General features: G+C 43.7%; 1 protein-coding gene across 3 annotated transcripts in view; it reads left to right on the forward strand.

Annotated features, from left to right (window-relative positions):
• LOC120019088 (bromo adjacent homology domain-containing 1 protein-like) overlaps window positions 1–14,265 on the forward strand; it is a 36,833-nt gene that overhangs the window by 13,895 nt on the left and 8,673 nt on the right. For 2 of the 3 annotated variants that reach the window (XM_038962333.1, XM_038962332.1), the window contains exons 2-4: window positions 10,665–12,458; window positions 13,357–13,715; window positions 13,926–14,085. In XM_038962333.1, the coding sequence (XP_038818261.1) occupies window positions 10,685–12,458; window positions 13,357–13,715; window positions 13,926–14,085 (2,293 nt within the window). In that variant the 5' untranslated portion in view covers window positions 10,665–10,684. The remainder of the gene's footprint in view (window positions 1–10,664; window positions 12,459–13,356; window positions 13,716–13,925; window positions 14,086–14,265) is intronic. The other variant, XM_038962335.1, reaches the window with a different exon arrangement.

Here is a 14,265-nt window from a genome sequence, read left to right on the forward strand (position 1 = left end):
CAAGTGCCATTGAAATGGAAGCAGTGGTATGAGAACCGGCATATTCTTGAGCATGCAATACAGCTTTCCTCAGTACAAAATCCTTGTTGACCCACTGTGCTGTCAGACAGCATGCTCATGGGGCTGACATCGCTGGTCCAAATGTCAGTCGTGAAGTTAATAGCAGTGACCCCCATAGCAAGTAGCTCATGGATGTGTTTCAACAATACTGTGTAACTCCGGTAGGGCAACATCTGAAAAATAGTGCCTTCTTGGTCGACGAAAGCCAACATCACCCACGACAGAGAACGGTTGATTGTCAAGGCCAATGAATTCCATTATCTTGGCGTTAATTGATTTCACCTTTGAGTTGTCTCGCTGAAATGTTCTTACTCTTTCAAATGACTGCTGGACTTGAACTTGTTTAATTGTTGGAAGTGTGCACTTAGTATTTTTCTGCTTTTGTTCTGTGTAACACTGTATTTTTCGTGGCGTCATTACGCCATCTGCCTACGTTATATAGGTATGCATGTCAGCTTTGACATCGGTTTTGGACATCAGCGTTAAACTAGACATCATGCCGATGTTGGCATTTTTAGCTAATATTGGCCGATTCTGATATGCTCACCGATTTTATATATTGTGCATCCCTACAAATTATAGGGTATTTAATTGTGTTGTTCATAATGTGGACATAATGACAACTTTTTTCAGCTTCAGTATAAAATTCCAAACACTTAAGACATTGTCAATAACCATCAATAGCCCTAATGTTGGATGTTAAGAATAAAATGTCTCTTGTAATGGCTGTTTGGATTCTTCGTAAAGCACATTGCATTTTATTCATCCCTTTTTAGTGAGTTTGCTTATAAAAAATAATACTCCTGATTCTACCAGACTATTGATTGATACATATGATCATGTTTGACTTTAAGTGAAGGTAATGGATGAGATGGTAGAATTCATTTTTGGCAACTTTTGAATACACAGTTCTTTCTGTGAGAAATGTCTTGTTGTGGATATAGATACCCACCTTCTTTGTGGTATGTGGCTCCTGTTGGCATGGTTTCATTTCGGCCCCTAAGCCCTTCCCCTAGGGGCCCTACCACTTCACTGTAAGAAATGGATAGCAGAGAATGAGTAATCAGTATACAGTGCATTCGGAAAGTATCCAGACCACTTTTTATACATTTTGTTACGTTACAGCCTTATTCTAAAATGGATTAAATCATTTTTCCCCAACATCAATCCCCACGCAATACCCAATAATGACAAAGCAAAAACAGGTTTTTAGTAATTTTTGCATATTCATAAAAACTGAAATATCACATTTACATAAGTTTTCAGACCCTTTGTTGAAGCACCTTTTTGGCAGGGATTACAGCCTTGAGTTTTGGGTATGAAGCTACAAGCTTGGCACACCTTTATTTGGGGAGTTTCTCACATTCTTCTCTGCAGATCCTCTCAAGCTCTGTCAGGTTGGATGGGGAGCGTCGCTGCACAGATATTTTCAGGTCTCTCCAGAGATGTTAGATCTGGTTCAAGTCCAGGCTCTGGCTTGGCCACTCAAGGACATTGAGACTTGTCCCGAAGCCACTACTGCGTTGTCTTGGCTGTATGCATAGGGTCGGTGTCCGGTTAGAAGGTGAATCTTTGCCCCATTCTGAGGTCCTGAGCGCTCTGGAGCAGGTTTTCATCAAGGATCTCTCTGTACTTTGCTCTGTTTTTCTTTCCCTCGATCCTGACAAGTCTCACAGTCCCTGCCCCTGAAAAACATCCCCACAGCTTGATGCAGCCACCACCATGCTTCACCGTAGGGGTTGATGCCAGGTTTCCTCTAGACGTGACGCTTGGCATTCAGGCCAAAGAGTTCAATCTTGGTTTCATCAGACTAGAGAATCTTGATTCTCATGGTCTGAGTCTTTTAGGTGCCCTTTGGCAAACTCCAAGCTGGCTATCATGTGCCTTTTACTGAGGAGTGGCTTCTGTCTAGCCACTCTACCATAAAGGCCTTATTGGTGGAGTGATGCAGAGATGGTTGTCCTTCTGGAAGGTTCTCCCATATCCACAGAGGAACTCTAGAGCTCTGTCAGAGTGACCATTTGGGTTCTTGGTCACCTCCCTGACCAATGCCCTTCTAACCGATTGCTCAGTTTGGCCGGGCGGCCAGCTCTAGGAAGAGTCTTGGTGGTTCCAAACTTCTTCCCTTTAAGATTGATGGAGGCCAGTGTGTTCTCGGGGACCTTCAATGCGGCAGACATATTTTGGTAACCTTCCCCAGATCTGTGCCTTGACACAATCCTGTCCCGGAGCTCTACGGACAATTCCTTCGACCTCATGGCTTGGTTTTTGCTCTGACATGCGCTGTCAACTGTGAGACCTTTTATATAGATAGGTGTGTGCCTTTCCAAATCATGTCCAATCAATTGCGTTTACCACAGGTGGACTCCAATCAAGTTGTAGAAACATCTCAAGGATTATCAATGGAAACAGAATGCACCTGAGCTCAATTTCGAGTCCCATAGCAAAGGGTCTGAATAATTATGTAGATAAGGTATTTTCTAAAAACCTGTTTTCACTTTGTCATTATGGGGTATTGTGTTTTAGATTGATGAGCAAAACAATGAATTGAATTCATTTTAGAATAAGTCTGTAATGTAACAACAACAAAAAAGTGAAGTGGTCTGAATACTTCCCGAATACACTGTAATGATGTTCCATCTAGCTCTTCAAGACCCTTAGCTCCATAAGTGGAGCTTCTATAGGGCTTTCATCTGTTCAGTCTTTTCAAATGGGTAGGAGGATGGCTAGGATAAGGGACTAGAGATCCAAATGGAACTGGGCAGTACTTTTATATCAGTGAAAACTTAAAGTATATGTGTATACAGAATATATGTGGAAGGGTTTATACCAGTGGTCACCAACCGGTCAATCAACTAGGAATGCCTTGAAAATGGTGTTGACGTTAGGTGCACTTGATTCAGAAGCCTTGTGCACCAGGTAAACAAAGTTTTCCCATTTTGAACCATTTCATTTGTCTGAAAAGAAAACCTCTGCCTACCTGGCAGACCGGGAAATCTGTGGCTAAATCGAGGCTTACTGCACTGGCCAATCGGATAGCTCAAAACCCGCTCCTACAGCGCTTCCTTGACCCCTGTCACAGCAAAGTTTTATTCTGGCCTACGTGAGATCGAATAACTTTTAAAACCATGACCACAGAGAGAATGTCAAAGAATACAGCAAAGAGCTGCTGTTCTTATGAGTGAGTTAATGTAACAACAACAAAATATTCAGCAATGAGAGGCATACCCTCTGCTGCTCTCTCCCTCCCTCCACTGAAACTAATGCCACGTTCAAGACAACTGGGAACTCTGGGGGGGTGGGGGCGGGCGCGAGATCCGACTGGGGAAAAATCGTTTTGAATGGTCATCCAACTCAGAATTCTATCTTTCTAGACCTCCGACTTTCCGACCTGAAGATCACTGACATCATGATTTGACCTCGTTTTTTTCCCAGAGTTCCCAGTTGTCTTGTTCAGTACCATGACCATCAGGTGCAGGTATCATCAGTCCAGTAAAAATAATAAAAAAGCAAATTATTTCAGTTTTTGCTCAGCTGTGCCTAGGGTTGTGGCGGTCACAAAATTTCTTCAGCCGGTGATTGTCAAGCAAATAACTGTCAGACTCACTGTAATTAACCTTTAACTAACATAAACACATTTAGCATCTCCTGGCTTCAACACAGCCTGCAAGCCATTTTAAAAAGTCTAATAAATTCATGTAATATAGCCTACACCTTCACAATAAGTACATTATTTATTCTAGACAGGTCTAAAGAAGCATGATATGAAGAAAATGTAGTCTATTTCAGAAGAAAAGAATAGCGTACTCTGAGTTGTCCTGATGTGGCTATGGCTGTGGGCTACACTAGTTCATTTAGCAGACAAGATGTGCTTATAATTTGTTGCTATTATTTTATAGTATGAAGAATACAATTGAACAAAGCTGATTAAAATATAAATATTTTCTCCAAACGATTGGAGGGAGTGCGCACATGCGCATTCTGCGTTGAGCGGTTAACAAAAAAATAGGTACACCTATATGCTTAATTTAGAGTTATTAATGTAACTTTAGTTGTTCTACAAACATTAGGCTATATGTTTTGATTTTTAATACATTGTAAGGCTCAGGCAGGTTACTTTATAAATGTAATCCGTTACAGTTACTATTTACCTGTCCAAAATTGTAATCAGTAACGTAACTTTTCGATTACCCAAACTCAGTAACGTAAACTAATTACATTCAGTTACTTTTAGATTACTTTCCCCTTAAGAGGCATTAGATGAAGACAAAAATGTATGTTACCAATTGAACGACATCTATTGCAGGATAAATCAATGTTAAAGTTTACATAGCTGACCATATATGGATGTAAATTTTACTTTATGTGTTGGTTATATTGGCTTCTTCTAACCCATCGCTTTCTACTACATATAATAATACAATTAAATTATATCTTTACATTAAAACCCAAAGTATCAGAATTCCAGTTATTCCAATAAATGTTATACTCCCTGATCTTCAAGAATAGGACTTGAAAGTATGGAAGTATAGACTAGCCAAATGGTTTTACCTGAGCATAACCCCAAAACTAAAGATTTCGTAGCAAGCCCTACTCTGTTGTTTATGATTTAGTTGTCATGGAGGACTGATTGGGCTCATTGATTTGAGTTGAAATTAAAATTAAATGCTGCGCTCATTGAATGGCATGCTTTGAGCACTATTGAAAAGTGCTATTTACATGTGAAAAATGAATGCCATATGCTGCATTTGCTATGGGCCTATTGTTTACCTTTTTGTTGGTGACACTTTGATATCTTGATAATATACAGATATTTATAGGGCAAATCTACGTACGAAATAGTAACAAAAGGGCCGCCCTGCCTCTGTTTTGGTATAAAGCTGAGCGATGGGCCTGGAGAAATGTAACCACTCTCAGATTAATAGACAGCTATGGATGCAAGGACTGACCATCAATGATATCAAAATTATAGTTTTAACCATGTTATAAGGTTACACAGTGTTTTTTTACATTTACAATGTTTACAAACATTGGAGATAAACAAGCTTATATTTTGGCTTCTCATGAAGTGTGACAGTTGAACTAAGCTGATGAGGCATTTATACAGTTGAAGTCCGAAGTTTACAAACACTTAGGTTGGAGTCATTAAAACTTGTTTTTCAACCACTCCACAAATTTCTTGTTAACAAACTATAGTTTTGGCAAGTCGGTTAAGGCATCTACTTTGTGTATGACGTAAGTAATTTTTCCAACAATTGTTTACAGACAGATTATTTCACTTATAATTCACTGTATCACAATTCCAGTGGGTCAGAAGTTTACATACACTAAGTCGACTGTGCTTATAAACAGCTTGGAAAATTCCAGAAAATGCTGTCATGGCTTTAAAAGCTTCTGATAGGCTAATTGACATCATTTGAGTCAATTGGAGGTATACCTGTGGATGTATTTCAAGGCTTCAAACTCAGTGCCTCTTTGCTTGACATTATGGGAAAATCAAAAGAAATCAGCCAAGACCTCAGAAAAAAGATTGTAGACCTCCACAAGTCTGGTTCATCCTTGGGAGCAATTTGCAAATGCCTGAAGGTACCACGTTCATCTGTACAAACAATAGTACGCAAGTATAAACACCACAGGACCACGCAGCCGCTCAGGAAGGAGACGCGTTCTATCTCCTAGAGATGAACGTACTTTGCTGCGAAAAGTGCAAATCAATCCCAGAACAACAGCAAAGGACCTTGTGAAGATGCTGGAGGAAACAGGTACAAAAGTATCTATATCCACAGTAAAACAAGTCCTACAGCGACATAACCTGAAAGGCAGCTCAGCAAGGAAGAAGCCAATGCTCCAAAACCGTCATAAATAAGCCAGACTACAGTTTGCAACTGCACATAGGGACAAACATAGTACTTTTTGGAGAAATGTCCTCTGGTCTGATGAAACAAAAATAGAACTGTTTGGCCATAATGTTTGAAGGAAAAAGGGGGAGGCTTGCAAGCCGAAGAACACTATCCCAACCGTGAAGCACGGGGGTGGCAGCATCATGTTGTGGGGGTGCTTTGCTGCAGGAGGGACTGGTGCTCTTCACCAAATAGATGGTGGAAAAGTGAGGGGAAGAAATTGTGGATATATTGAAGCAACATCTCAAGACATCAGTCAGGAAGTTAAAGGTTGGTTGCAAATGGGTCTTCCAAATGGACAATGACCCCAAGCATACTTCCAAAGTTGTGGCAAAATGGCTTCAGGACTACAAAGTCAAGGTATTGGAGTGGCCATCACAAAGCCCTGACCTCAATCCTATAGGAGATTTGTGTGCAGAACTGAAAAAGCATGTGCGAGCAAAGAGGCCTACAAACCTGGCTCAGTTACACCAGCTCTGTCGGGAGGAATGGGCCAAAATTCACCCAACTTATTGTGGGAAGCTTGTGGAAGGCTACCCGAAACGTTTGACCCAATTTAAACAATTTAAAGGCAATGCTACCAAATACTAATTGAGTGCATGTAAACTTCTGACCCATGGGAATGTGATGAAAGAAATAAAAGCTGAAATAAATCATTCTCTCTACTATTATTCTGACATTTCACATTCTTCAAATAAAGTGGAGATCCTAACTGACCTAAGACAAGGACTTTTTACTAGGATTAAATTTCAGGAATTGTGAGAAACTGAGTTTAAATGTATTTGATTAAGGTGTATGTAAACTTCCGACTTCAAATGTATGTATGTACATTACATTAATGTTACATTATGTTACATTACATTAATGTTATGGTATGTTTGTGGCAACTACAGATTTCCCCTTTAACTTCTTATGGCTGCATCCCGCTACCTGGATCGATATGACAACAGCCAGTGAAAGTGCAGGGCGCAAAATTCAAACATCAGAAATCTCATAATTAAAATTCCTCAAACATACATGTGTCTTATATCATTTTAAAGGTAATCTTGTTGTTAATCCCACCAAAGTGTCCGATTTCAAATAGGCTTTTCAGCGAAAGCACTACAAACGATTATGTTAGGTCACCACCAAACCACAATAAGCACAGCCATTTTTCCAGCGAAAGATAGCAGTCAGAAAAAGCAGAAATAGAGATCAAATTAATCACTAACCTTTGATTATCTTCATCAGATGACACTCATAGGACTTCATGTTACACAATACATGCATGTTTTGTTTGATAAAGTTCATATTTATAACAAAAAATCGGAGTTTACATTGGCGCGTTACATTCACTAGTTCCAAAAACATCAAGTGATTTTGCATAGCCACATCGTTTCAACAGAAATACTCATCATAAATGTAGATGATAATACAAGTTATACACATGGAATTATAGATATACCTCTCCTTAATGCAACCGCTGTGTCAGATTTCAAAAAAACTTTACGGAAAAAGCAAATAATGCGATAATCTGAGACGGAGCTCAGAACAATAGCCAAATTAGCCGCCATGTTGGGGTCAACAGAAACCAGAAAATACATAATAAATGTTTCCTTACCTTTGATGAACTTCATCAGAATGCAGTCCTAGGAATCCCAGGTCCACAATAAATGCTTGATTTGTTCGATAATGTCCGTTATTTATGTCCAATTAGCTACTTTGGTTAGCGCGTTTGGTAAACAATTCCAAAGTCACAAAGCGCGTCCACTATAACGTGACGAAATGTCCAAAAGTTCCGTAACAGTCAGTAGAAACATGTCAAACAATGTACTGAATCAATCTTTAGAATGTTGTTAACATACATCTTGAATAACGTTCCAACCGGAGAATTAGATTTGACTTCAGAAGAGCGGTGGAACGGAGGTCCTCATGTGAACGTGCATGTGAAAGCATGGTCAGTTCGTGGCAGACCTGACTAATTCCTGTCTCCTTCGGCCCCCCTTCACATTAGAGTCATCAGACAAAGTTCTATTGACTGTTGACATCTAGTGGAAGCCGTAGGAAGTGAAAACTCATCAATATCTCGCTCTAATTTTAATGAGAGCTTGGTTGAAAATCTGCCACCTCAGAAATAATTCAAACAGGAAGTGGAACTTCTCAGGTTTTTGCCTGCCATATGAGTTCTGTTATACTCACAGACATAATTCAAACAGTTTTAGAAACTTCAGAGTGTTTTCTATCCAATACGAATAATAATATGCATATATTAGCAACTGGGACTGAGGAGCAGGCAGTTTACTATGGGCACCTCTGTGCACCTTTCATCCAAGCTACTCAATACTGCCCCTGCAGCCATAAGAAGTTAAGTCCATCAAAAGTGTGCGAGTTTGAGCATGTGTCCATTAGGCCTATGGATCGTTTTTTTTAATCAGCAGGAATTAGATTGAGCAATAAAAGCTCCGCTTTTATTACATAGGCTGGGATCCGCATTATGCAGCTGTTGCAAGAGCGCATTTTTCACTGGCTGTCCACTGGTTTCAAAAACAATGATTGATAGGCAGCTTAAACTTCTCAAATTCAACCATTATTGGGTTCAAATACACATTTATATTTCTGAACAGCCATCCACAACAACCACAATCCGTATGGCGCAAATAGATAAATGAGAGAGCAGCAGTGTGATTCAAATCAATGCGCTATGTAGATATCAATAATAAGTAATGTCCGTATCGCCGTCGACTACACCACTGCTCTCGTCCTTACCTCCTAGCGTTTATTCAAGTTGGATAATCTTTAGATGCCGACAGCAGTCGCACCATTGGATGACATAGCTTGGACTGTAGCCTACAAAAGTCTATTCCTGCCCTTTTCCCGCGCTCCATCAAACACATTTGGTGTGTCATCATAGTGGTCTCTGACTTGTGGTCCGACTCGCTCAGGTGGAACAAACTTGTGCCTTTTTTCAATGCTGAGTTTGAATGTCATTGAGAAAACAGAAGTGTCAAAGATCCCTGGTATGCTGCGCAATCCAAAGCGCCTCTCACTCACAGGCTACAAGTGAAGACCGACACATCGGGGACGCAACTGCGCGAGTCCTTATCCAATTCCGAGGTGCATATTGAAGATATTGGAAGAACTGTCCACATTTTACTTTCCGTCGGCCAACAAGATCAGTAGGCCTAACGAACAGCAAAAGCACTAGATATTGTCAATTTACTATCCCCCATGGTACAAAAGTTGACCTATTCTGTACAATAAATAAATATTACAAACATGTTGTGGGATGCGTTAGATCCCAAATTAATAAAACCACTAGCATCAAAAAAACGTTTTTATGCAATGTGGCTGACACAACCGATCAGAATGTTTAGCTTAAAATGTTTATAAACTATAGGCTATTTCTTCACATTATAGGCGCAGCAATGTGCTCATGGTAGTATTATCAACAGTGACTGCAAATGCAATTGGGCATTTTATTATAAAGGTGCATTTTTATGGTGAAAATTAAGCTCACGCGCTGCTTATATATGCCAGTTATGCTCTACACTCCTTGTAAAGCAGATTAATGTACTTCATTTTAAGAAGTTATTGGCCTCCCGAGTGATGCAGTGGTCTAAGGCACTGCATCGCAATGCTAGCTGTGCCACTAGAGATCCTGGTTCGAGTCCAGGCTCTGTCACAGCCGGCCACAACCGGGAGACCCATGCGGCGGCACACAATTGGCCCAGCGTCGTCCGGGTTAGGGGAGGGTTTGGCCGGCAGGGATATTCTTGTCCCATCTCGCTCTAGCGACTCCTGTGGCGAGCCGGGCACAATGCACGCTGACACGGTTGCCAGGTGTTTCCTCCGACGCTTTTCCCTGTGGTTTATTTTCATGCCAGCCAGCTAGGATATACTCCCGTTGTAAATATAAGCAATGTGCTTAGTATTAGGAGAGTTGAGAAATAAATACAGTAGGTCTAGCCTATAGAAAGCTGATGGGATCCTCATCTTTTTATTAGCAGCCATCACTCTGTTTTCTCCTGCAATTGCATAGCCTATAGAAATGTTGTGCAACATGAGCTCATGGGCTCTCATGAAGTGTTTGATTAGATTATCGAATATGTTTGCATTGATGTCAGTGATTAGAGGGAAAATAGAGTGCTGAGTACCAGGCAGTTAGCATGTTTGGTAGGTTACTAATGACAAGCAGCAGCATCAGAGCTTGGAGAAGCCTAATTACCGTCACTAAACGGTCATGTGTAATTTGACTGCCTTCATGACTCGTGACCGCTGGTATGGCGGTAATACGGTCACCGCAACAGCCCTAGCTGTGCCTCGGAAGTGCTACACCAACTGATATATTTTGTAATCAAAGCTCAAGTTTTGAAATATAATATGGTCGAGAAGAACAATATGGGCAGGCCAGTTACAGAACTTTTTATTAGGTTAATGGTACATTCTTTAAGTCTTGTTTAAAAACAAATTGTGCGGTAGATCTCGGCACTGGTTTAGGTGATAGGCTAGGGATTAAAGAGATACCAGGGTTGTATTCATTAGGACACAGTGTAGCAAAACGGAAACGATGAGAAATACAATAAAATAAACAATCTTTTTTTTATTGGACAAATTCAGGTAGTCCCTCCCTGCTTGTCTGTTTTCTTCCGTTTGGTGCCTAATGAATACGTCCCGGGCCATATTACCCTGTTTTTAGGAGTGACATTAACAGTCTCTCCTCCCCAGGCCTAGTGGTGCAGCATGTGATGACCCACGCCCAGAACAAAGGTTCTCTTAGCCAGAGTCGCAGCACAGTGACGCGGGAACACTGCCCCGATAGGTCACATGGTGAGACCATGGGCGGGGCCTGGCCTGAGCGCACGCTGCGATTCGGCAGGACCATGAAGAAGGGCGGGACTAAGCGAGGAAGGGGTGGGGTTAAAGAGATGATGGACAGGAGGGAGAAGACTCCGGAGCGGAATAGGAGGCGTAGCAGGAAATCTTATCCCTTACGAGGAAGGGGAGGTGCTCCGGAGGAGGAGGGACTTAGCTGTCACGTTTTGCTCACCCGACTGGAGAAGGACATCCAGGAGCAGGAGGACACCAGTGAGAGGGGGAATGATTCGCCAATTCAACCGCCTGTCAAACCTGAATCCCGGAGCAAGAAACTGGACAAAGGAAAAGACAAAGCCAAGGGGAAACTCCTGGCAAAGAAGATGATACCAAAAACTAAATCAAAAACCACCAGTGATGAGCAGGGGTTGCCATTTCCAGAGCCGCGTAAGCGACGGCTAGCTTCTCTCAACGCTGAGGCCGTGAACAGTCTGCTGTTGGAGAGACCTAACGAGACCCAGCCGGCTTCTAAACAGGCCAGGAGACAGCAGGATGAGCATACCAGCGGTGAGTCGTTCCTGGGGACAGATCCAGCCAGGCGCGGGGTGACCGGAGGTCCTAATGCTCCAAGAACCAGCAGCAAGGCCTCCGCATCGCACAAGCCTGACCCGTGCCAAAGCTCCAGGAAGACTAAGAAGGTCTCCAAGAAACCAGCCAAACCAGACAGAGGACAGAAGAAAGAGATGATGACTTTACAGATGTTACACACCCCTGCTCCCCGACGGCTAGCTGGACTCAACGCTGCCGCGCTGCTAAAGTTAACGAGCACCTCGGCGACTAGCAAACAGCGAGTGAAAACGACATCAACGACTACGACGATGGACTGCAAGGCTACGAGCACCGCATCAGTTGACGTGGAGCAAAAGCAACCGCAACCGCGACCGAATCTTAAACCGTGCAGCCGCCAGCCTAAGCAGAAGGGAAGGCAGTTGATTCCAGAAGAGGTAGGCTGTTCTGCCTGCAAGAAGTCCAACTTTGAGCCCAAAGTGGAGTGGGAGTCTGGCGGTTGCACCCACCGGCTAACCAAACCAGGCTACCAGTCGCGCAGCATGCTAGCCTACCCGTTGAAGCCCGTCGTCAAAGAGGAGCAGGTGGAGGCAGAGCTGAGCCCATACTACTGCTGCCCCCCAGAGGGCTCTGTGGAGTACTGCCATCGTCTGGCCTTGTTCCTGGGTCAGCAGGCCTACGCCGACTCTGAAGAACGACCTTTAAACTCTGCCCTAACCTCTGTGAAACGGGAGTGCCTAGTGACGTCACCCTCCCATCCCCACTCCCACGCAGCCCTGACCCTCAGCCCCCACCCCTGCCTCTGCACCGCCGACCCCGCCTGCTTCTCCAGCTACTACGTCCACATCGCCCATCCTACACACCCTGGAGCTCCGTCAGCCAACCTCAGCTCACGACCTCTGAACTTTGGCTCCTCGACGCTGTGTCCCGGCCGGGTGTCTGGCTCCAAGCTGCTGGGTCCTCCGGTGTCCCATTCCTCGACGCTGTCCCATCCTGCCTTCTGTGGCTCAGTGGGCACTCCCTGCTACAGCGAGGCCTGCCGGGTCAGCGGCTACACATACAGAGCCATGCAGCCGGTCAACAGCAGGGGGTGCTCTTTCTCCACAGGCTGCTCCGGGTGTACACACAGCATCAAGACAGGTAAGAGGAGGACACGGGGAATGTAGGCCTACTGACTAGGCCCCTATATGCTGATTTAAAAAGTAGTGGTAGTTTGGAATTATGTAGTGCATGTACTGTAAATATATTTTATAATGGAATTCTAACTCATTGAGCACACACTCAAAGGCACATCCATTGTTTATGCTTCTCAGATTGCAAATGAGGATGTGTTATTATCACCTGTGTGTTCTCGCCATTTGGCGTGATCGTGACTGAATTATGTTAATTTTCTTACAAGAGGAAGACATATCTTTGTCTCTCTGTCCCAGACATTGAGTACATTGCAGTAAACAAACAGTATCTACAGGGAATCAGAGAAAAGCATGACATAGGAATCGAGTTAGGCCTATGTATCATGACATCTAGTGAGGCCTATGTATCATGACATCTAGTGAGGCCTATGTATCATGACATCTAGTGAGGCCTATGTATCATGACATCTAGTGAGGCCTATGTAGCATGACATCGAGTTAGGCCTATGTAGCATGACATCTAGTGAGGCCTATGTATCATGACATCTAGTGAGGCCTATGTATCATGACATCTAGTGAGGCCTATGTATCATGACATCTAGTGAGGCCTATGTATCATGACATCTAGTGAGGCCTATGTATCATGACATCTAGTGAGGCCTATGTAGCATGACATCGAGTTAGGCCTATGTATCATGACATCTAGTGAGGCCTATGTATCATGACATCTAGTGAGGCCTATCTAGCATGACATCGAGTTAGGCCTATGTAGCATGACATCGAGTTAGGCCTATGTAGCATGACATCTAGTGAGGCCTATGTATCATGACATCTAGTGAGGCCTATGTAGCATTGTTTATGGAGTAAACACTAGTCTATTCTTCCTCCCTTCGCTCTCCCTCCAGAGGGTTACTCCTCCCCCCAGGGTGACCACAACCCCTCCCTCCTGGTTTCTCCCTCTCTCCCCCTCTCAGGCTGTCCCCTCCCTACCACCCCGTCCTCCACCCAGGCCAAGCCCCGTCTCCTCACCCCCCTGTCTGACCGCAGTGTGCCCCAGGCCAGGCTGAAGCTGGCCAGGGAGTGCCCTCAGGGCTCCAAGCCCCCTAACGGCTCTCTGTCCATGGGGAGAACCAGGCTGTCCCAGAAACAGCCAGCTCCGACACCCAGTCTATCCCCCGCCAAGCAGAAGAGGGTCAGCCACCGACGGGCCACCAACGGGTGGCTGCCTGTAGGAGTGCCCACAGAGAAAGAAGTGTTCATTGCGGTATGTGGGATCAAGTTTGTGTGTGTTGAGGTACTGAGAGTTTACTTCTCTCATACTACCATGGTAACCTAATCATCCCTAGCTTTCAATTGGCTCATTGTTGTTAATGAGAATGTGTTCCGAGACCTTTCTGATAGAATACTGCTGATGTCGCCAGTGACTGGAGAATAAAGATAAGTGTGTTTTGTGTTTTGACTGTGTGTGTATCAGGGGGAGGACGAGACGGCCTTACGGCAGTGTTATGAAGGAGTACAGAGAGACGGCGAAGTGATACGTGTCCGAGACACAGTGCTGCTGCGCGCCGGTCCCCGGAAGAAGTCCCTGCCCTACGTCGCCAAGATATCAGCGCTATGGGAGGACCCCAAATCTGGTGAGAGAGACAGCAGGATGTCTGAACCTGTTGTTGGGGTATAATAATTGTGTGTGTGTCAGGGTTTCCGGCACCGGACATCGTGGTAGGGAAGATTGAATATTTTCTAAACACCATTCTAAACAGCGCACCTGATAGCGGTTCCATATGTTAGAAACTTAGAAAGAGGGGGAATCTAAA

This window comes from Salvelinus namaycush, chromosome 24 (assembly GCF_016432855.1).
Source record: "Salvelinus namaycush isolate Seneca chromosome 24, SaNama_1.0, whole genome shotgun sequence".
In the NCBI taxonomy this organism is placed as follows: Eukaryota; Metazoa; Chordata; class Actinopteri; order Salmoniformes; family Salmonidae; genus Salvelinus; species Salvelinus namaycush.